This window comes from Bombus huntii, unplaced genomic scaffold, assembly GCF_024542735.1.
Source record: "Bombus huntii isolate Logan2020A unplaced genomic scaffold, iyBomHunt1.1 ctg00000193.1, whole genome shotgun sequence".
In the NCBI taxonomy this organism is placed as follows: domain Eukaryota; kingdom Metazoa; phylum Arthropoda; class Insecta; order Hymenoptera; family Apidae; genus Bombus; species Bombus huntii.
Genome location: NW_026099425.1, coordinates 21,500 through 45,481, shown reverse-complemented (window position 1 = coordinate 45,481; position 23,982 = coordinate 21,500). Strand labels below are relative to the sequence as shown.

The 23,982-nt window shown below is 34.5% G+C and overlaps 2 protein-coding genes across 5 annotated transcripts in view; one reads left to right on the top strand and one right to left on the bottom strand.

The window, feature by feature from the left end:
• Positions 1 to 4,497: 4,497 nt before the first annotated feature.
• Positions 4,498 to 17,877, bottom strand: LOC126877579 (omega-amidase NIT2-A-like). The gene is made up of 4 exons (XM_050640251.1): positions 17,758 to 17,877; positions 5,538 to 5,722; positions 4,968 to 5,136; positions 4,498 to 4,692 (listed from the first exon to the last, which is right to left on the bottom strand). The coding sequence occupies exons 2-4, from the start codon at positions 5,619 to 5,621 to the stop codon at positions 4,559 to 4,561; spliced, it is 387 nt and encodes a 128-aa protein (XP_050496208.1). The 5' UTR covers positions 5,622 to 5,722; positions 17,758 to 17,877; the 3' UTR covers positions 4,498 to 4,558.
• LOC126877577 (venom serine protease Bi-VSP-like) overlaps positions 13,779 to 23,982 on the top strand; it is a 31,445-nt gene continuing 21,241 nt past the window's right edge. Inside the window, exons 1-5 of one of the 4 annotated variants that reach the window (XM_050640246.1) lie at positions 13,779 to 14,572; positions 15,990 to 16,187; positions 16,358 to 16,453; positions 16,525 to 16,679; positions 17,008 to 17,343. In XM_050640246.1, the coding sequence (XP_050496203.1) occupies positions 14,470 to 14,572; positions 15,990 to 16,187; positions 16,358 to 16,453; positions 16,525 to 16,679; positions 17,008 to 17,163 (708 nt within the window). In that variant the 5' untranslated portion in view covers positions 13,779 to 14,469 and the 3' untranslated portion in view covers positions 17,164 to 17,343. The other 3 variants (XM_050640247.1, XM_050640249.1, XM_050640248.1) reach the window with 3 other exon arrangements.

The following is a 23,982-nucleotide window of genomic DNA, read 5'->3' as shown; positions in this document are numbered from 1 at the left end:
TATAACCAAAGACTTATCTTCTCTTTTGGTAGTTGCATAAGAGAAGACTGAGCCGTTGAAACGCTCGAATAGATTAGCTGATTCGCTTAACGTATTTTTACTTCCGACGAGCTAAACACAAGAGCAGAAAGCACATAAGGAATAATACAGAAACGTCAAACGTATACAGAAATATATTTCGTAAAAGCATTAGTACGTAACATGTCTTTATAATTCTATTTATGTATAGTAAAATGGCTTGTATCCATTTTCATGAATTATAACTGACATTTCAAAGCATTCATGTAGATATGTAACTCTCGTTAATTAATAATTTAACAATGCGTCATGAAACGTATCATTTTCGTTTCTTCCTTTGTTTCGTTATACACAGGAACGAATTTGTAAATAAAGATGTATAATCAACGATAACATATGACAGCGAGTATAATAACTGTCAGCAAAGGAAGAGGTCGGTAAAATGATTGTGGTTGATTTCAGTGTATCGGTAAATAAGCTTTGACAGACGTTGCCGGGGGACTCGGTGTCGGTGAAACCGCGTCGATGAAATGATTGTCAGTAATTTAAAGATAACCCAATTTATTGATCTGTCTCCCCTTCATGGCGTTGTACGTCTCTCTATAAAACATATTCTACCTCGGAGGGCTGAAAAATTTAACTTGGTCTCACTGGACTGGACTGTAAGTAAGAAAATTGAAATGCAAAATCCACGTGTGAGCGCAACGGTTTAGATGGAAAGTTCGATAGGACAATTATGTATATTAGCCTGAAAGAAAGCTCGTGGCTTCGCACGCAACACGTAATTTCCCTCTCTGAAATAATCCTATTACAACGATACGATTTAAAATTTTCCTTAACAGACCTCGCAATGTAATTCTTCATCTACAATTTTTTATTCGGCCTGAAACAAGAGACTTTCGAAGCCTTATAGAGTCTCGCGAATCTAAAAGTCAGGTTTCAACGTATTTTCGCGTCTTATTCTATAATACTGAAGACATTAAAGGTGTTAACGATTATTGTCTCACTATGTACGTACATCAAACGAGTACTTACGTAAGAGACGAATGGAAATGGAAACAGCCGAGAATAATTGAAGATAATTTGAATACGTTCCAGGCTATAATACAATTTCTCGTGAACCGTAATTGATTCGCAGAAGGGAATTGCTGCTTCTCACGACTAGCAAAGTGTTTCGCAAAAAAAGAAAAAAAAGAAAAATGGTATCGGAAGGATAGAAAAAAAGCGGTGGCCTACATCAAGCAATCTTCATGCCGATAATGCATTTATTATTCAGTTCGTTCATTTTCTATCGCGTAACAGACACTGGGATAACTGACAGAACGAGCGTATAAATCTTGCATCTCTCAACCTGACTTCTCCCAATTCGCATACTTCCATCCTTCGTATAAGTGACAATGAATCAGAAGAGTTTCATAGCAATATTGAACAACATACAGTCAACTACAACACCATTAGATACATCCACCATACAGTCAACTACAACACCATTAGATAACAGCAATACAATAGATTATAATTTTCTACGTGTCATTGATTCATCATCATCATTTTCCATTTTTTTAGCATATGTAAAAACGTATCTGACGTAATCTTACCTCGCTCTTTGAGTAAAAAAATCCATTCAAATGAAACAAAGGGAAAAGAAATAAGAAAACAAACACTCACATATGAATCTTCATTACATAACTGTATGTACTCCTCGAGGTATAATTACTCAGACACGTTACAGCGTACCTTTTTCGTTCCCTGATGGCTGATGTTGATCGTTGACGTTTATAGTGAAAGAATTTCGTCAACGGCGCCATCTGGATCCTTGTTGAAAAATTAAAATAGCCGCAACAGCACCATTAAGCTCATCACCCAGAGTAGCTCTTGTTGCTGAGTCGTGGAGGAATTCTTATCATCAACGACATAAACTATACCAGTTCTGGTAACGTTCTTCAGATGGTCCAGGCACTCGAACTCGCAATATCGCTCTCCAACACGGAATTTCTTGCATGTCTGTAGTAAAAAGAAATCGATCAATTGTACAGATCAATCGTCACTCGACTGCTCGAGAATTCAGATCATCCAGAGAATAGAATAGAGACGTGGAAAAATGTAGTGCGATCATCGCAGTGGGAGGAAATAGGGGGATAGGGACCAAATGAATGAACGAGATGTTAAGGACAACTGACGATAAGTTCTTCTTTTGTCGGGAATTGCATGTTTGTGAATGGTTTGTGGGTGGTTAGGTGGAGAGAATTGAAGAGTTTGGAGGTGACTGGAAGAGTGTTTTGGGCAAGGTAGATTGCAGAATGGTTGCGGTAGCATTGTGTTAATTATGGGTTTGTACATGTAATCTTTGTATGTATCACTACATACAACCTAACGTATATTTTTAATAATACATCAGAGTTTTAGTTATTTCATAGCTATGAATTTTATACTCTATAATCTTGACGTTTTATTTCACAGAAGCGTTTGAATATCCATAAAAATTAAATGAACCAATGTATTCATTATCTTATAGAGAAGATATATTATTTTTAATTATGTTCCAATTATTTATCATGATCCTGATTTCCTTATTCTGAAAATTTGAAAGGAAGTTTTGTAGTTTGATACTTTCAGCGACAAAGGGTCAATATTGCTTTAGTATATTTCGTCACATATACATGTATATCTATATGTCGGAGATGAAAGGACACCGGAACCTTTGGATAGCCCCGCAACATTGCAATCTAAAGTCTACTATAACTGTAACTAAACTATTGTAGTTATTCAATCCGATTGTAATTGTTCGAGATTAGTGACGGTGAGCTTTGGCTCGAGGTGACAGTCTGTCGCCCAACGTAGCCGCGGTCAAGGGATGAACGCTTTGCCTAACAAAGGTATGGAGTAATTCTATAGCTCTCCTTAAAAGAAATATTCGTGGCGACACGCGACAGTAAACATTCCCACGGTTTCTGTCCCGTGGCTCGCCACACGCAGACCCTATTCTTCGAGTAAGATGATTGCCAGATGTCGATGCGTCTCCGCAGTACATGTTCGGCTAGCCCGAGGGCCCGTTATAAATCTTAAGGTTTAGTTAACTAAAGTCCTTCAAACAGACAAACAGTCTTTGTCCCAACTACGGGAAGATAGGGGAGACATATTTTTCAACGAGCGACGTCTCCCACTAGCAACTTTCCCTCGAGGGCGGCTACCATCTTTTTCTAACCACCGATATGGAGATTGACCAATTAGCAGCAACGTCAATTTCCCTTACTTCCTAAACGAAGGCTTTCCTCGACGAATCCGATGATCTCGTGTCCTTAGACACACCCCATTATAGTTTTCCTCTGTGGCATCATCGGGACGGGACGGGCATTCTTTTACGCGCTCCCGTCGACCAAAGAGTAACGTCTTTACGCTCAGCAATTATTTTTACGAATCAGACTTAGATTCAGCGAGAACGCCCATCTGTCATCCCGTTGGCCGCGGATTCGTTATCGAACCGGAGACCATTGTCACTAGTGTCGCGGACGTCTCACCGCCGTGGTAGATTGTCAAACCTGTGTTATTCATACCTGTGTCAATAAATCGTATCTTCGTTACACCGCAACGATGGCTACCTTCAATGAAGACTCCTCAAACACCGACAACCCTATCCCCAATGTCATTCCGACATATATATCCACCGAAAATGCGCTCTTGTAGACAAACGCTCGATTCGCGTCATAGCTTTTAAAGCTTGTCGCATCTCAATCCGTTGGAAAAAGTTTTTCCTGTAGCATATTTTATTTTTACGAACCAACAAGGTCTTTGTTTATTTCCTTCTGCTTTTGCTCCAATTTCCCCATTGTTTTTTCAAGGATAGTATTTCAGAGCCACTAGTCAAGTTTATTGTAACAATAAACGTACGTTTCGGAAACATTTTGTGCTGTGAAACAGAATACACTAAAGTTTGAAGGTCACATCGATTTTCGAAAGTTTATAAATGGAGGTGTATGACAGTATCACCAGCTGTTGCTGTCCAAGTAACTCCAACATCGAAATACTACAACGATTCCAATCGAAAACGCTAAGAGCCTTAATAGACGCACCTTGGTATGTTACCAACGAAACCATCCATCGCGACCTCAAGATACCTACAGTCAAAGAGGAAATAGCAAAATATAGCGACAGATATAGCAAAAGAGTCAACAAACACCGAAACCCCCTAATCACTGGACTACTCGATACGACGGACCAGATTCGATTTCTTTTTACTACAGACATGCAAAAAATTTCGTCTTGTCTTACTTCCTCAACAACTTTTAGATCTGATAGAAAAAAGAAACATACGAAGTAATAAGTAATGCTTACTAATAAATTCAACAAATACAGAGGAAGATGGCTAAATCGATAAATTAACGAGACTAAAAATTAATTACATCATGGATCTCTCGCTTTTAATTTTAAGCTGTAAATTACCGATATCGGTGACTGCCATATTCTCTTGAGTTTCCAAATCGTAAAGAATCTTTCCCCAGGGATTGGTCAACTGTGTATGTCCCCATGCGACGTAACTTGCTTAAGGAACACGAGCCGGTGATATGCAGGCAACGTATAATTGATTATCATTCGCTCTGAAACGCTGAAGTAATGACCAGTGCAGTGGTCCAGTGGTCATATTGAATGCCGCTGGATATATCAGCATTTGGCAACCTAACCCAGAGAAGCAGGAAATATGAAGCCACCGAATACCAATTAACTTCGTAGTTGCACGGTTCACATTCCATCATTTCTGAATATGCGAGGACAGTCCTCTTATTGTGCTTTTAATTCTTTTATTTGTTTCATTTTCAGCAAATATACTGGTTTTTTTAAATTAAGCTTCTTTTTATACAGAGTTACAGATTATATTAATTTTATATAGAATATATTTAAGAAAGATATTTAATTTTTTGCTAGTTAAGTATTGATCGATTAAGTTACTGTACCTTTGTTCCGATAAATGCGTGCCATTTCCTCGAATCTAATATCATAGCAAATGCCAATACCTATTTTGCAGCCCTTCACATCGAACGTCGTTAGGGAGTTACCAGGACTGAGTGAATCACTCTCTCGAAAAGTAATCTTATTAGGAATGTCGATGTCGAATAGATGTACCTAATAACATAAAAATGTGGTCGCTAATTCTATTGCTGCAACTTTTGTAATTTAATATCAAAGTTACCAACTCCTAAACTTTAATTATTTTTTATTTAATAACTGACAGCGTTTTTATCACTTTCTTTTGTTAAAAAATCTTATCATTTAATAATGTTTAAAAAGGAGAAAAAATAAGTATAATAATATTTTAAGTATGTGAAAAATTTATACAACAACAAACACATTACAACAAAAATGGGCGTTTCCCGTATCATAACGTATTTTATAAACCGTAAATTATAGAATTGGTTATAGTATACGTATGTACATATGTATATTCCTAAATTATTCCTAGATAGAGTCACTTTCTTCACCCCAATATTTTCAAATTCAAAGCCATAAAGGAATATATTACTTACCTTTCGGTGTTTTGCTATCAAAGTTCCATCGGGACCCCAAATAGTACAGGTATTGTACAATTTAGCGCCCTCTATTTCAGGCATCGTACCACCAACTACATAGATGTTGTTTTCTTTAGCTGCGTTCGATGAAGCAACGCTCGTTTCACCATCAGGAATACTCTCGGCGTATTTTGGAAAGTACTCTGCATTGCAATATTTCAATTAATGAAGAATAACTGTCTTTTGTTCCAACCATAAATTAAATTGAAATGTTTGTCAGTTTTTTATTTTTTAAATTATTAAAATAACTAAGTTTTATATTTCGACTTAATTAAATATGCAATTACTTAGCTAATAGTATATATAATAAATTGTTTCTACAGGTTCAAAATGAAAAATGAATATTTAGAAATATTTAATTACGACAATGCTATTTGTGTTAGCATCAGTGGCTTGTTACTCAACGACTTTGCTAGTACTTTTTGAAACATAAAGTTAGTTTTCAATTAACACTTATACTAGAGGCGGAATTATAAATGCAAAATAATTGATAATACTAATTTATAAGTACCTAATTATTAGTATCTTAAAAAATATATTTATACAAAAATCACGATAATCATGAAAATGGGGAAATCCTATATTCTCGAATCAATTCACAATTTATTTTGTATATTAATTAGATTCCGCGCTCATCAGTACGTACTCACTGGCGACATCGAGAAAATGTATCGGCAATTCCTCGTACGACCAGAGGATCGGAAATATCAAAGGATATTATGGCGCAGCGCGAGTGGAGAAACAGAAACATATGAGCTTAACACCGTAATACTCTTATCATAGAAATAGAAGCAGTCCTCAATTCATATAGATATACATGTATATGTGACGAAATATACTAAAGCAATATTGACCCTTTGTCGCTGAAAGTATCAAACTACAAAACTTCCTTTCAAATTTTCAGAATAAGGAAATCAGGATCATGATAAATAATTGGAACATAATTAAAAATAATATATCTTCTCTATAAGATAATGAATACATTGGTTCATTTAATTTTTATGGATATTCAAACGCTTCTGTGAAATAAAACGTCAAGATTATAGAGTATAAAATTCATAGCTATGAAATAACTAAAACTCTGATGTATTATTAAAAATATACGTTAGGTTGTATGTAGTGATACATACAAAGATTACATGTACAAACCCATAATTAACACAATGCTACCGCAACCATTCTGCAATCTACCTTGCCCAAAACACTCTTCCAGTCACCTCCAAACTCTTCAATTCTCTCCACCTAACCACCCACAAACCATTCACAAACATGCAATTCCCGACAAAAGAAGAACTTATCGTCAGTTGTCCTTAACATCTCGTTCATTCATTTGGTCCCTATCCCCCTATTTCCTCCCACTGCGATGATCGCACTACATTTTTCCACGTCTCTATTCTATTCTCTGGATGACCTGAATTCTCGAGCAGTCGAGTGACGATTGATCTGTACAATTGATCGATTTCTTTTTACTACAGCCATGCAGAAAATTTCGCCTTGGAAAAGAATGTTGTGATTTCGAATGTCTGGATCACCTGAAGAACGTTACCGGAACTGGTAAAGTTTATGTCGTTGATGATAATAATTCCTCCACGACTCAGCAACAAAAGCTACTCTGGGTGATGAGCTTAATGGTGCTGTTGCGGCTAGTTTAATTTTTCAACAGGGATCCAGATGGCGCCGTTGACGAAATTCTTTCACTATAAACGTCAACGATCAACATCAGCCATCAGGGAACGAAGAAGGTACGCTGTAACGTGTCTGAGTAATTATACCTCGAGGAGTACATACAGTTATGTAATGAAGATTCGTATGTGAGTGTTTGTTTTCTTATTTCTTTTCCCTTTGTTTCATTTGAATGGATTTTTGTACTCAAAGAGCGAGGTAAGATTACGTCAGATACGTTTTTACATATGCTAAAAAAATGGAAAATGATGATGATGAATCAATGACACGTAGAAAATAATAATCTATTGTATTGCTGTTATCTAATGGTGTTGTAGTTGACTGTATGGTGGATGTATCTAATGGTGCTGTAGTTGACTGTATGTTGTTCAATATTGCTATGAAGCTCTTCTGATTTATTGTCACTTATACGAAGGATGGAAGTATACGAAATTGATAAAATTATTAATAATATTTACGAAGAGAAAGTAAACTGTTGGATATATGACAAAATAATTCTATTTTAAATAAGAGGCTGGTCAGCGTGGTTATTTAGTTTACAAAATCAAACGAATTTAATGAATGTAATGGTAAGGAAGTAACTATAAGTGGCTGTTAAACTATTTTTATGCTTGAAAAGTAATTCGCAAAGTAATGTAAAGCAGTACTACTGAGTTGTACATAACCTCTTTCAGAATTTGTTCTTAACCTCTTGCTTCATAGCTTCCTTAATTATACTCCTCAAACTTATTGACTACTTCGATGTTGTTACGAACAGAAACTGATAAAATATTAATCTTAAATATAGATTGAAATGAAAGCTTGTCACGTAAATGTGTGTGTGTGTGTGTGTGTGTGTGTGTGTGTGTGTGTGTGTGTGTGTGTGTGTGTGTGTGTGTGTGTGTGTGTGTGTGTGTGTGTGTGTGTGTGTGTGTGTGTGTGTGTGTGTGTGTGTGTGTGTGTGTGTGTGTGTGTGTGTGTGTGTGTGTGTGTGTGTGTGTGTGTGTGTGTGTGTGTGTGTGTGTGTGTGTGTGTGTACTGCTTACTCAAACTATGGATCACATAACCTATACAAAAAAAAAAAAAAAAAAAATTATTGTACACTATAAAGCAAGAGGTTAAATCTTTAATCTGTTAAGAATTAAATTTTTTATTGTAACTGCGAAAATTATAAAAGTACCAAGCGAAGCAAGTACGGAATATAGGGATATAGGAAGCGATGGGGAACAGCAAGTAACTCCAACATCGAAATACTACAACGATTCCAATCGAAAACGCTAAGAGCCTTAATAGACGCACCTTGGTATGTTACCAACGAAACCATCCATCGCGACCTCAAGATACCTACAGTCAAAGAGGAAATAGCAAAATATAGCGACAGATATAGCAAAAGAGTCAAGAAACACCGAAACCCCCTAATCACTGGACTACTCGATACGACGGACCAGATTCGCAGGCTGAAGAGGCACTACCCGCTAGACCTAAACGTTAGATTCATTTAATTATCCAAATTAAGCTAATGCACTTACTTATAATACTTATAAATTATACCTATCTATAATAAGTATTAACTTATTGTAAATAAACAGCCATGTCACTGCGCCACGCCAGAAAAATTACTGAAAATTCTCAACGCGAGAATTGATTGTAATTCCAACAAATAAATAAAAAAAAAAAAAAGCTGTTGCTGTCCCCAAGCGCCAAAATACGTTCTGACTACTATTTTATGTATCTCACAGAAGTATGTCTTCATTCATCATCTCCCATGCCATCCACCAACGTGTTCTTAACATGTTATCTCCTAGTAAAATATTGATATTGAGTCAGATATCCAACTGAATAATCTTTTCGGTGTCTACTATAAGACATTTAAAACCAAGGCTCGTACACACGTGTGCTTATACGTCAGATGTAATACTTAACACGAAACCTGCTTATATTAATATTAAATTTATGCATAGTAGGATGTTCGACCTTTGTAAAAATGAAATTATAATACATACAGTTTCACCGTGGAAAAGTGAATCTTTCTAGCATGTCCACGCAAATGCAGCGGAGGGGAGGACTGTGCATGCACCAAACAACTTTACGTTCGTAATTTTTCACACAAATGTACAACTGTAGGGAAATAATTATCTCTGATTTTTCGGATGTTAGGAATCGACAATATCGCATAACGGAATGCTGTGTTCTACGTATTCTATTTTTGTTACGAAAGTGGTACAAACGAAGTCCACGTAAGAATAGTACAACAAAATCGGTTGAGGTTAGGTTATCGTGCAGATATCGCGGCTTTTGCATTGGAAATCACGCAACTGCCAGTCTCGTCGTTCCTTGTAAACGAAAGAAAGGTATTGTAATCGGTCGGAATTAACATAAAACTCGTCGCATGCGACCATATGGCCTGAATGTTGAATAAACGAGAGTAGAGCGCGAGCTATGTGATTCTAACCGTTTAGGCGGAAACTAATGATTGTAACCAGAGCCGAGATATATGCCAATATTACTTTGCTCGACAAAGCGTATAAGATGAGGAGAGAATCGCGATAAGGTAGAACAAGAGACAGATATTCTCTACGTAAAGCAAGTCTGTCAACTAGATTGAAATCCTATAGCTATAACTACAGTGAATCCATATTCTGGCGAATTGTCTTTTCACAAATGAAGCTTCTGAAGAACGGAATTGATACAATAACTACTGTTCATTCATAACTACTGTTGTAAGAATCTATATATTTGTCTATCTATATCTATATATATCGATCTATATATATTTGTCAGAATGTCATTTTATCAAAAAACCCATCCTCTGTAATCATAGTTTAACGAAGCATAATTAATAGAAGAGGTAGAGCGTTAAGTGGAGATGATTTAATCACAGTTAAGTAGATAAATCTCTATATTAGTCTCTTTAATTAAAATGTCCTACGTTTTATTTGCGTCATTTTTTTTCTTCATCCAATTTAAAATGTTTAAATAACAATAGCCTATACAATATAATTTTATGTAAAAAAATTGATTATACCATGTTTATTACAGATATTTAACATTTTTGTGTACATACAAAATTTAGATTATACCTCGCTTGAGAACAAAAATTCTATTTGTTTTCCTAACATGTACTAATAATTATTGATCAAACTAGAAAAAGCTGGAGGAGATTACTTAGGAAGATTACTTAGCATCTTATATTCCTGGCAAGAGAAAATGAAAAATTCGTTTCTTCTCTTTGCTTCCCTGTTCCTTCTTTCCTCCTTTTTCCCTTTTTACATCGCGTTGTTTTACATCGCAATTTACATTTATTTGTAAAGTTTGAATCTTCTCGATATTGAAGATGTTGAAGCTGCAAGTATGTATTTCATTTTAATCCATTCGAGACCGAGATTTAATTGTAAGACGATACCTAGGTGTCGGTACGATCTGAATGTTTAGTTAGAATGATTCTGTGTTTTACTCTCTCCAGGGTATCCTTTTCATACTTTGATTTTAAATCGATGACAATCTTAAATAGTATGCCTCATATTTTTAAAATATAAAATTATATACTATGTTATTCTATAATGTATTATGTACAGTCATATATATATATAATAATTCTATATTGAAAAAAATATGAAATTAACATGATATATACATTACTACATAAGTTATATATAAAATATGTATACTATACCCTTGCCTACTGACTGATATGAATTTCTTTCGGTCTCGAATGCGTTAAAAGAGAGCGCAAAGAAGGCGAAATTACTTATTGTAATTAGTAAAACGACCTGAGAGGCAGACAGATACAAGAAAGAAGGAATATTATATTAGCGGCATTATCATGTTTTTGCTCTCTTTAAGTCTTTCATCGAGACAGACAATCTACAGGTATTAATCGACCAATTTCTCCAAGCTGATAACTTCGAATTGATGTTTATATATAAGAAGTGTTATGTGTTAATCTGTCTAAATGTTTAAAAGGTGTTATAAATTAAATGTTGTTAAACGATACGTAACTGCCTTTTGATCGTAAATTTTACTATCAAGGGGTCTTTTATGTATGCGTAATCATTGTGAATTATAACAATTTATGTGATCGATATTAAAGGTGTTTAAAAGCATGTAGTTTTTTTCTATATTACTATTCTCCTATATTATTATCCTATATTATTATAGCATTCCTATATTATTATAATATCCAATTACATGTTGATACACAAGATATACAGATTATTATTTATAACGTTTTGGTTTTCTTAATTGAGTCATTCATTTAGTACAAATGATAAGAAATTAGTAATAATTCACAAAAAAAGGATATCGTAGTAGAAATATTATAAAAAAACATTTTCTGTTTTAGTGTAGAGTTACTCCTTCTTACAGACAGTGTCGTACAAATCTGTACGTCTCTGAGAAAATGTAGGTATCTGAGCCCTTACTTCCTCAACAACTTTTAGATCTGATAGAAAAAAGAAACATACGAAGTAATAAGTAATGCTTACTAATAAATTCAACAAATACAGAGGAAGATGGCTAAATCGATAAATTAACGAGACTAAAAATTAATTACATCATGGATCTCTCGCTTTTAATTTTAAGCTGTAAATTACCGATATCGGTGACTGCCATATTCTCTTGAGTTTCCAAATCGTAAAGAATCTTTCCCCAGGGATTGGTCAACTGTGTATGTCCCCATGCGACGTAACTTGCTTAAGGAACACGAGCCGGTGATATGCAGGCAACGTATAATTGATTATCATTCGCTCTGAAACGCTGAAGTAATGACCAGTGCAGTGGTCCAGTGGTCATATTGAATGCCGCTGGATATATCAGCATTTGGCAACCTAACCCAGAGAAGCAGGAAATATGAAGCCACCGAATACCAATTAACTTCGTAGTTGCACGGTTCACATTCCATCATTTCTGAATATGCGAGGACAGTCCTCTTATTGTGCTTTTAATTCTTTTATTTGTTTCATTTTCAGCAAATATACTGGTTTTTTTAAATTAAGCTTCTTTTTATACAGAGTTACAGATTATATTAATTTTATATAGAATATATTTAAGAAAGATATTTAATTTTTTGCTAGTTAAGTATTGATCGATTAAGTTACTGTACCTTTGTTCCGATAAATGCGTGCCATTTCCTCGAATCTAATATCATAGCAAATGCCAATACCTATTTTGCAGCCCTTCACATCGAACGTCGTTAGGGAGTTACCAGGACTGAGTGAATCACTCTCTCGAAAAGTAATCTTATTAGGAATGTCGATGTCGAATAGATGTACCTAATAACATAAAAATGTGGTCGCTAATTCTATTGCTGCAACTTTTGTAATTTAATATCAAAGTTACCAACTCCTAAACTTTAATTATTTTTTATTTAATAACTGACAGCGTTTTTATCACTTTCTTTTATTAAAAAATCTTATCATTTAATAATGTTTAAAAAGGAGAAAAAATAAGTATAATAATATTTTAAGTATGTGAAAAATTTATACAACAACAAACACATTACAACAAAAATGGGCGTTTCCCGTATCATAACGTATTTTATAAACCGTAAATTATAGAATTGGTTATAGTATACGTATGTACATATGTATATTCCTAAATTATTCCTAGATAGAGTCACTTTCTTCACCCCAATATTTTCAAATTCAAAGCCATAAAGGAATATATTACTTACCTTTCGGTGTTTTGCTATCAAAGTTCCATCGGGACCCCAAATAGTACAGGTATTGTACAATTTAGCGCCCTCTATTTCAGGCATCGTACCACCAACTACATAGATGTTGTTTTCTTTAGCTGCGTTCGATGAAGCAACGCTCGTTTCACCATCAGGAATACTCTCGGCGTATTTTGGAAAGTACTCTGCATTGCAATATTTCAATTAATGAAGAATAACTGTCTTTTGTTCCAACCATAAATTAAATTGAAATGTTTGTCAGTTTTTTATTTTTTAAATTATTAAAATAACTAAGTTTTATATTTCGACTTAATTAAATATGCAATTACTTAGCTAATAGTATATATAATAAATTGTTTCTACAGGTTCAAAATGAAAAATGAATATTTAGAAATATTTAATTACGACAATGCTATTTGTGTTAGCATCAGTGGCTTGTTACTCAACGACTTTGCTAGTACCTTTTGAAACATAAAGTTAGTTTTCAATTAACACTTATACTAGAGGCGGAATTATAAATGCAAAATAATTGATAATACTAATTTATAAGTACCTAATTATTAGTATCTTAAAAAATATATTTATACAAAAATCACGATAATCATGAAAATGGGGAAATCCTAAATTCTCGAATCAATTCACAATTTATTTTGTATATTAATTAGATTCCGCGCTCATCAGTACGTACTCACTGGCGACATCGAGAAAATGTATCGGCAATTCCTCGTACGACCAGAGGATCGGAAATATCAAAGGATATTATGGCGCAGCGCGAGTGGAGAAACAGAAACATATGAGCTTAACACCGTAATACTCTTATCATAGAAATAGAAGCAGTCCTCAATTCCCGCCCGCTAACTCCTATCTCCACCGATCCAAATGATCTCCTAGCCCTCACTCCCGGACATTTCCTCATTGGCGATTCATTAATGTGCTTACGTGATCGAGATTTCAGAGACATTCCATCGAACCGACTCTCCAAATGGCAGCATATCCAACAGCTTAAACAACATTTTTGGAACCGCTGGCATAAGGAGTATTTGAACGAGCTAACCAACCGCAATAAATGGAGCAAGGGTGGACACAGCATCCAAAAGGGCACAATCGTCATCCTCAGAGAGGACAACGTTCCCTCCATGCATTGGCTTCTGGGCCGAGTTATCAAGGTTCATCCAGGCGCCGATGGTGTCATCCGGACAGCTACAGTTCAGACGGCAAAGAGCATTTTGGATCGGGGCGTCAAAAGGCTTGTCCCACTGCCAATTCAACCCGATCTCGAGAAACCCGAACAACTAGCCATCGAGACGAAATAAGATGGGAACCTCAACCACACCTCGCTAGTTTGATCGGTACCCTCTCAACGGGGGGAGAATGTTACGCCATGCGGCTTACCATAGGTCATATTCTTAACTATCGATCGCGGCACTATAATGTCGCAGACGGATCGTCGCGTCTGCCCGGCAAACAAACATTGTAGTGGCAAGCGCATGGTTCATTAAGCAGGGCGACTTCCAGAAACGTCGACTCGTGGCCCGTATTTTACCTCGCTGTAAAAGAATGTGGCGTGATCCGAACGTAGTGGGGGTCGCCTTCCAGAAAAAACGAAAAAAATCGAAAGGCGTTCAGAACTTTTCGAGAAGTCGAACCGTCAACACATGTGGTATGTCGCGCATTACTTATCAACCAAAACGCAGTTACATTTTTTTTGTTCCATTTATATCTTTCTAGTTAATAAGTTGTTGAAATAAACATTAATTTATTTGTGTTAATTCTGTGGAATTTCATTGAACTACCCTTATTATCATAATCGAAATAAGGGGATCGATCAGTTCGTGGCGTCGATTATTTAATCGTAATGGGAACTTACAACTCTCGTTGACGTGCTATCTCGCGATCGCGTCTCTCCGCGAACGGTCGAAACAAAATGATTCACTAAAAACTGTCCTGAATTCCTAAGAATTTATTTACCGAAAAACTGACAAAGTGTTTATTTAAAAAATGAGGTTGAAGGTAGTCCTTTTCTTTCATTTCATTCATTTTCATTTTCTTTCTTAAGTATGGCTAACACAATATCTAATCAATTAAAATTTTATATTTTCACGTGAAAAGTTTCTTTAGATAATTATTATCAACATGATGACTCACTCTTACGGATTAATACGTGTCTGTAGGGCAATCCGGTGGACTTGATCGGCTTTTTACTTCGAAAGTTGAGTAATCGGTGTCGCTTTCTTACGCATCTTTGAACTGTATAAATGTTTTAAAATTGTTTGATCCAGAATGTACCACACCGGACAATCAAGAAGGCAGGTGCCTTGACTACAGAAAATGTAAACCTCTGCAAGAAATATGGCAGATACAGTACCGTACAGCCACCGATTTTTATAGACGATCAGTGTGCAGATACCAGGGCAATGTTACGATCGTTTGCTGTCCGAACGATCCAAACAAAGAGAAGAGAGAAATTTTAATAAAAACTGTGTATAAGTATAAGGCTTTGCGACCACCATACTGTGGTTTTAGCAACGTCTCTCATACCAGGGTGGTCGATGGTAAACCAGCTGAACTTGGTACGTTTTATGTCTTTCTTTCCGATTAATAATAAGCCATTTACTGCAAAGAATGAACTTTAAAGGCATTAAACAGCACATCAATGTACATTTCAATTAGACTAAATAATAATGCTATGATTTTATCGGTAGTAACTTTACTTATTAACTTGAATTATTTCTTTCTTTTACTTCATGTTAGGAAGAGTATCTTTTTGCTTGAAATAAAAAATTGATATAGGAGTAATAATATGGATAGAGATCAAAAACTGTTAGGGCAGAAATTACACGTTTGAACTTTATAGTTCAGTATAGTTCAAATAGAAATTATATAGAATTATTTAATAATTTGTATTCCACTGGAATAAAAATTTAATTTCTGTCTTTATCAAATCTCTATTTCAGAGTATTTGTACGTATGTACTTATCGTCTGCTGTATGATCGAATATCGAATAGGTAATAATCGTTGTTACCCGTTATGTGAGAAAAAATTATGTATATTCACAACTATGACTATTGCATTTTAGGCGCTTGGCCATGGATCGCTGCATTAGGTTTTCGTAATCCCCGAAACCCAGACAAACCACTATGGAAGTGCGGAGGTTCCCTGATATCGGCTAGGCATGTTTTGACCGCAGCACATTGTGCACATATGGATGGAATAGAAAACATACACAATCATAATATTGTCATTCTTAGATTGGTGGAGGAGGTGCCATTTTCGAGTAAGTCCTCAAATATATATATATATATATATGCTATTGAGTATTACTGAAGTATCATATCCTGAAATTTCTTACTGTACACATATATTGTGTCATAAAGCGTGTATAATTCTTTCTCATACTTTTGGTCATTCGTTTCCTGCATTTTCATTTATTTTTTTATTTTTCAGGGTACGTATATCCCATTTGTACGAAAGAGCCCCTACGAAAGAGCAACTTCGTCGGCTATAACCCCCTTGTTGCTGGATGGGGAGCATTAAGATATAGTAAGTGATATCAATTTTATAATAAAATTAAATAGTTCCAGTCTTAAATATCTTTCTTATTTTCTTCGTAGGACGACCACGACGTAATGCATTAATGGAAGTACAAATGCCAGTGATTAAGAACGCCGAATGCAAAATAGCTTATTCCAAATTTCCTAATGCACCTGATATCACTGATGGTATAATATGCGCCGAACATGCTCAGGGTGGAGAGGATTCTTGTACGGTAATTAAGTTACAGAGTTACTACAAACTATACGGTATCTGAAGACACGTCGATTCGAATTAACATCAAATCGACGTCTTAAACATTAAAAATAATAGATAAACACAATTTAATAGTTTTGCCCACTTCTCACACCTCGTTATGGTATTTAATCTAATTTCCTTCTAATCTTAGTTTTGCTCAAAATACATATAACATGTACGTTATAAATTGGAGTATTTCAATACACAAATCAATAGAAGATTATTACTGTATATAAGTATAATTTCAATACAATTCGATCGATATATTTCAGTGTCTTTGATTAAAAATTTAACGATCCTTTCAGGCTGACCGCGGCGGACCACTGCTGATACAACATGAATTAACCTCATATTTAATAGGTATTGTGTCTTATGCTTATAAGTGCGGCACAGCTGGGTATCCCAGCGTTTACACTAGGGTCACATCGTACCTTGACTTCATTCTCCAAGCGATGCAATAATATGATATTACTGTTCCATAAATATCATTGTGTAAAAAACGTAAAGTTGGATTTTCTTATTGTGGAGATAAGAAACAGCTCAAATTTACATTGTTTTGTACGTTACAAATTATAGGCTTAAAATGTACGAAATGTAACTTTGAAACGACACTAATTTTTTACGCACGATAAACCTCCACGACTTAGGTATGTAAAGATGATAAACGTGTATTAATTCTATTAATTTGGTAATAATAAACCAACTTTCTGAGAAGTTCTGTAAATTTCGTTTCTGTTGTATCAAGAGAATAATGGAATATTCCACTTAGATCGTATACTTCTTGTACGTACGTACAAAATTTTCCGGCTAATCTAAAACACTTCATAAGATAGAGAGCTTCTGGAAATTCGGACACAGAGAGTGCATAAAATACAAGATAAGTCTCGTGTCTTTCAAAATTATTTTTTATTCGCTAAAAACGTCCTGTGTACTCATGCAATCACATGCAACCTCGAAACTTCACTTATTTTTTATCACTTTCCAATTCAATACACAGTTTCAGCATTTTTGACTATATGTAAGAGAAATTTCCATTCAGCCAAAGGTGTACTTACAGATTATAGATTCCTATACGACTCTCAGTAAAAATTTATCCGCACTCCAGATAGTTAAAACTTCTGTCGACCGTATTGATCCATCTGCACTCTTCGTATGACGTCAATATCTGTTCAGTGCTGCTGCGCAGGTTTCTTTGTGTTACGTCAATTCGTTTGTGACCGTTGCGCGAGTAATGGCGCTTTGCAATGGTGATTTGCAGGAAAACAGTGCAGGATGCTGTGATTCGTTTCTTGTGGTCGGAGGTTATGTTTGATGCCTATATTTATCAAAGATTTAATGCACATTATGGAGAAAGTGTTTTGTCACGAAGTGTGTTTGAATGGGCACAAAAGTTCAAAGAAGATCGCACGAGTGTTATGAAAAAACAGCTGGACGCCCGTCCACATCCACGATGACAACATTGAACGTGCTCATGAACTTATGCTCTATGGAATAGACGAGTGACACTGGATAATGTGGCAAATCATTTGCAAATCAGCCACGGCTCTGCTTATGCAATAGTGCACGACAGATTTGGATTTTAAAAAGTTTGTGCGAGATGGATGCCGAAAAAGCTGATGAAAAGGTGAAGACGACGATGCATTCGTGGTTCGCAGCTCAGCCCAAAACATTTTTTAATGAGAAAATACAAAGGTCCTTCGGCAAATGGACAAAGTGTATACAGAAATCGAGTGATTATGTCAAAAAATGATGTATGTCTTTTTTGACAATTGCTTAAAATAAATTCTACACCGACAGAGCGGGTAACTTTTTACTCACCCTCGTAAGACACTTAAATTTCCAATCTATTATGATGAATAAAAGAGCTTATACTATTAAATCTAATTGTATTTTGTTGCATGAGAGTACACGTGTATGTGATGTACATTACCTTTATATCCCCTTGAACGCTTCAATATTGCGCATATATACTATATTTTGTACAGCTTCTATAAAATTTCGTATGTTTGTTTAGGCTGTTAATCTAGAGGCTGGAGTACAAAGAAGTGGCACAATGATGTGGGCTGATGACATTTATAATTATCAAGGAATCACCCCTACATTCGCTCAGGTATATATCGTTGACTATAACGTATTTAACATATATGATTGTTAGAATATTAATAATTAATTTTTAATTCTATCAGAATTTTAATGAAACTGTCCCTTGGGAAGGAAGAACTGATACCTTGATATCACGGTTTGTACATCCTATATATACGACAAATTTTAGAACATTATATAACGAAGAACCAGATCGTCGTGGCCATGTGATGTGAATAAAAGGACTTGAATTTGATGATATTTTTATAATGTTAGATAACATAACTAAGTATCTTCACAGTAAGATAGGATGACATGGTTTACATGATCTTAATGTTGTTCACTCGAGTGATGATATTATAAGGAAAAGCGTAATATCACAGGTAGGATGATTCATAATTTAGAACTACTAACTCATGTATGTATTAAAAATTAAAGAAATATATTAAATTTTATAGGATATTTATGTTTAGTAACCAGTAATTCAGAGATTGGTATTCATGGTTACTATAACGAGGCTGTAGAAACGCACCCTTTCTTCTTTGCAAATGGTCCTGTATTTATGTCTAAGCCGAAACTGGAACCTCTGAATAATTTAGATTTATTCTTGTTATTTTCTAAAATACTTATCTACAGTATACCATAAGGAATGATACCGTATCGCACCTAATCAAGTGCCTTAAGAAACATCAACAGGATATCACAGTAAGTAATCCCTTATCGACAGAAGTGTAAGTAAAAGTTATGTGTCATTGTTATACACAATTATGTGTTAGTGTTATACACAGTTATTTATCATTTTCTATTAATTCAGTTGTAGCCACTACAATATCTATGACACTGGTAGTAATTATAAGAACAATAATGATGTTCTATAAGAGGAAATGATGATTAGGAACAAAAACTTACAGGTAAGTCAAAGTATATGTTATTTGCCATTTGAAAAGAAAGTTACTAACTTGGAATTTTTTGATAAATAATAATTGTGCAAAATATATTGGATTTCAAATTTGTCAAAAATTGAAATTTAAGAAGCATTGTAATAATATAACATTAATATTTTGATTTTTCAGGAGATATCATGCGGTGGATGGATAATATGTAAAAAATATTAAGCAGTATATGAATTTTCATATTGCGTAGAGATAACAAAATGAATTTTAAAAAATGTCGACACGGTAATAAGAAATAGCATCGTGACAAAGAATATATAAAGACAGTTTCATTTTTTATAAATAAAAATTTGTTGTTCCAGATTTTGAAATACAGTGAAACGTTTAATTAGTATCTTAATATCTTTAAATAATTATTATTTTAGAATCAATTGTAATTGTATCATACGTACTTTTGAATTCGTGCAAGAACATATGTAATTTTGAAGTAGTTATTATTAGGAAACTGTTAGACGCGAACAGTATGCGAAAAGTTAGTATGCAGTGTAATAATTATCAATCAAAACACAAGAATTAAATTCTTGAGGAAAAAATTTCCGGAATTTCTTATTTACATGATTATAAAGAAATCCATAATAAAAAGGAGCTGCTTTCTAATACTTCTCTTCCTTGTAATGCCTACGTTAACAATAACGAGGTTCGACTTTTTGTTTTTAGAGGGATACTGGAAAATTTGAAAGTACAGTACCATTGGGAAGAAAATCACGATATTGAAAACGATATTTGCAAGTAAATTTCCAAAAAATCTGTTTTCAAATTTTCGCTTTCTATTTCACATTAAAAGAAAGGGAGGGCTGCCTTCTTTTTCTGCAAGACAAAACAAACATTCTGAATCTCGTATCAATGAATGATGTCAATAAGTTATTTTTCTTTTCAGATTGAACAATATTCCAGATTTATTCATAATTTCATACTACGCGAAGAATAGACTTTCATAGGTATATAAAGGAAATATTAAGTATAGGAAAACTCTTTTTCGTTGTAGGTGACATATGCTTCACGGTTGAACACATGTATTTTTGAACACATATAAATGAAAAAGTACTCTTATGGAGAAAAAGAATTGATACCTTCGATTGACATTAGATAATGTATATAAACTTATGAACAATCACTATCACTATCAGTTTGTATTTTAGGTGCACACGCAGATTTGTTGGAGTTCTTATAAAATGTACTTCCTGTACGAACGTTTTATTCTTCCAAATTTTACGATACTATGTCTCATATGATAACTATATGGATTAAACGTAATATAAATGATCCGAAAATAGACTCGAACGACATTAATTGTCTTTCTATTTATACCAATATCGAAAATACAAGTAAAGCTGGAGCAATAGTATGCAAGAATGGACTATCTATTATTTTAAACCAAATCATAGCATATTCAGAATGCACAGTATTATCATGAAATGTAAATGAATCAGTTGTAAACGAACGATTTTACTGTAAAATCGTTGCCGCCTTTTTTTCATCTGAAATATAGCAGCAATGAGTACATTCTTTTAATATATAATAAAACGAGATATCTTTATAAAGTTACATATGTCATCACTGGTAACTGTTATCTCGTATGACGCCAAATATACCGTTAGTATGGAATGATATTTTTATGAAGATATACTTTAATGATAGATTTTATGAATGAAACGTTATATAAGAAAAATTATCTCTTGTTATTCTATGAAGTGTAGTAGCTAATGAAGATTAATTTTACGAAGTATTAGAGCAAAAGAGAATTAAAAAATTAAAAAGATCTAAATAAGATTGTTCGTGTGGCTTAATTATCTCAATTCTGGTACACCACTTGTTACATTCTAACTAATTAGCGCTAAACAATAACTTGCAAATATTAAAGATATTAACACCTAAAGGTTTTCAGGAAATTTTATAATATTTGATTATTGTATATCTAGTCATTGATTGATAAAATTTCTTGTATAAGCATAGATCGAGGTTGACGTCATACGCAGATTGCATATCATTGACAGGTATCGTTTTAATTTATTTTATGGCTAGAATCGTTTGAATATTATACGAATAATTATTTCCATTCGAACGATTAATAAATCACGTACCTATAAAAGATATATTACGAAAAAGAGGTGACGAAACAAAAAAATATTGGAAATTCCGTTGTCATTAGATCAATTACTTTTGCAATGATTTTTATTTCCATGTAATTACATATGAAATGGGTAATTCATTAACATCTCCTCGAATCGAATATAATTCGTTACACTTCACAACGATTCAAATAATGGACGGGAAATATATAATAACTTTCCTGTCCTTGCGTTAAAATAGTACTGTACAAATCAGATGATACAACCTAACCCCAACCTAACCCCAAAAAACCCAATTACATCCACATTGCATGACAGCACACTTGCAATGGATTTTTGTGATTTCAATGTCACAGACAATGACACAACTAATCAGAACACGTTCGAGGCTATAGACATTGAAATTACCGCGTGTTTAATACGTTTAAAGCATAAATCTAAATTTCACGCGATTATTTCTTTGTACATTGTGAAACTCTTAAATTATCTTAATCGAATAAATAATCCTAATGTAATAAAACATCTTGAAATAGACCTAGATATCTGAAACAGAAACTCGAAGGATAAGAAATCCTAAAAGGTACTAATCCTAAAATAACAAACTCCTAAATAATAAACAAGTGATAAAACCTGTTATAAATAATAAACCTTACCTGGAATAATCAAATCCTAACTAATCGAAAATAAAATAAGGCAAGCAATTCTTAATCTTTCAAGTAATTTTTCCGAAAACACAGAAAGATAGAGAAATTAAAAAGACGCAGCACAAATTGCAGCACAATGAAAGTTTCGGAGCGATGAATACGATCGTATTAAACTAAATAATTTTCAAAAGTGAAATTACACTGAAACGTATATCGATGATATTTGTCATTTCTACGATCTGTTTCGCTTGGTCGTGCTTCTTTTCTGATGTAAATTCAATTTATAATACGAACTAAGTTTCCTTTATTATTATTAGTCCTGCGTCTTTTTAATTCGTCACTTCTTTTATTTCAGAACAATGACGGGCTCCAAGATGCTGTTCGGATGTTTGGCGTTAATTGCTTTTCTGCATCCATTAGTTCACGTTTGTACTTCGAGTAGTACAGCTCAAGGTTTGTACTTCGAGTTGTCTTTTTCCATGCACTTCAAATTCCAATACGATCTGGTCACGTGGCCTTCGTACAATTTCGAAATTTTACCTGTTTGGTAATCGTCAATGAAAAAAGAAGTTATGCGTGACCTCAACACATTGAAACAATTTTTATGATTTTTTATTTGCCGGTTGGTCAGCAAGTTAATGGAAAAATTTCACTTAACTATTCGCGTTAATCTCTTCGGTTTAACTTTTGGGAAATGCTTCGTTAGCTTCGGGAATATTCCAACGATTCGTTTTACGTACAAAATAAGCATGATAAATATTACATCACGGTAATGTAATATCGGAATATATTAAAGGTGTAATTTTGTTCGATTAATTATAATTTATTAATAATGGATTGAAAATACAGATATTAGTTAGACAGAGAAACGATGTTTGATTAACAGGAAAACTAAATGCAACGCTCGTATTTACAACAAATAACTTGACAACTATTTGGTAACTCTCTCTCTCTCTCTCTCTCTCTCTCTCTCTCTCTCTCTCACTAGCAACTCTAACACTCGACAACACTCGCAACTCAATTCTAACGACTCTATGCTTCGACGTCTCGATCAACTCTGATTCTCGCAACACGCACACTTTTCGATTCGCCTTGAATAGCGAAACCGTCCTTCTTCTAACGTTGTCTATTGTTTCCCTCATACCTATGTAAGAACTACCAACTACGTGCCTTTAGTCACGTAGGCACTCTTAAATGTAAACGAACCACAGAAACACGACGTACACGGTTTTTCTATTTTCAGCCGATCTCCAATCAAAGCTATTCTACGATATTACAATCGGCCTTTCCTGACAATCACATCTGCCCTCAGATGTGCTCATCATCGCCGCTCGCACTTACATCACTATCGTCAGCATTCCACCATTTCATGTGATCGGCTGCCGTGGAAGTTGTACGTGGCCCTTCGTGCTCCCCCTCTCGCTGCACTATGCATCGGTCATTTCGCAGGACTTTTATCACCCGATACGGTCCAAGAAACTTCGGATGCAGCTTTAGCCCGGGACCCCTCTGCATCCTCTCGATTGCCACTA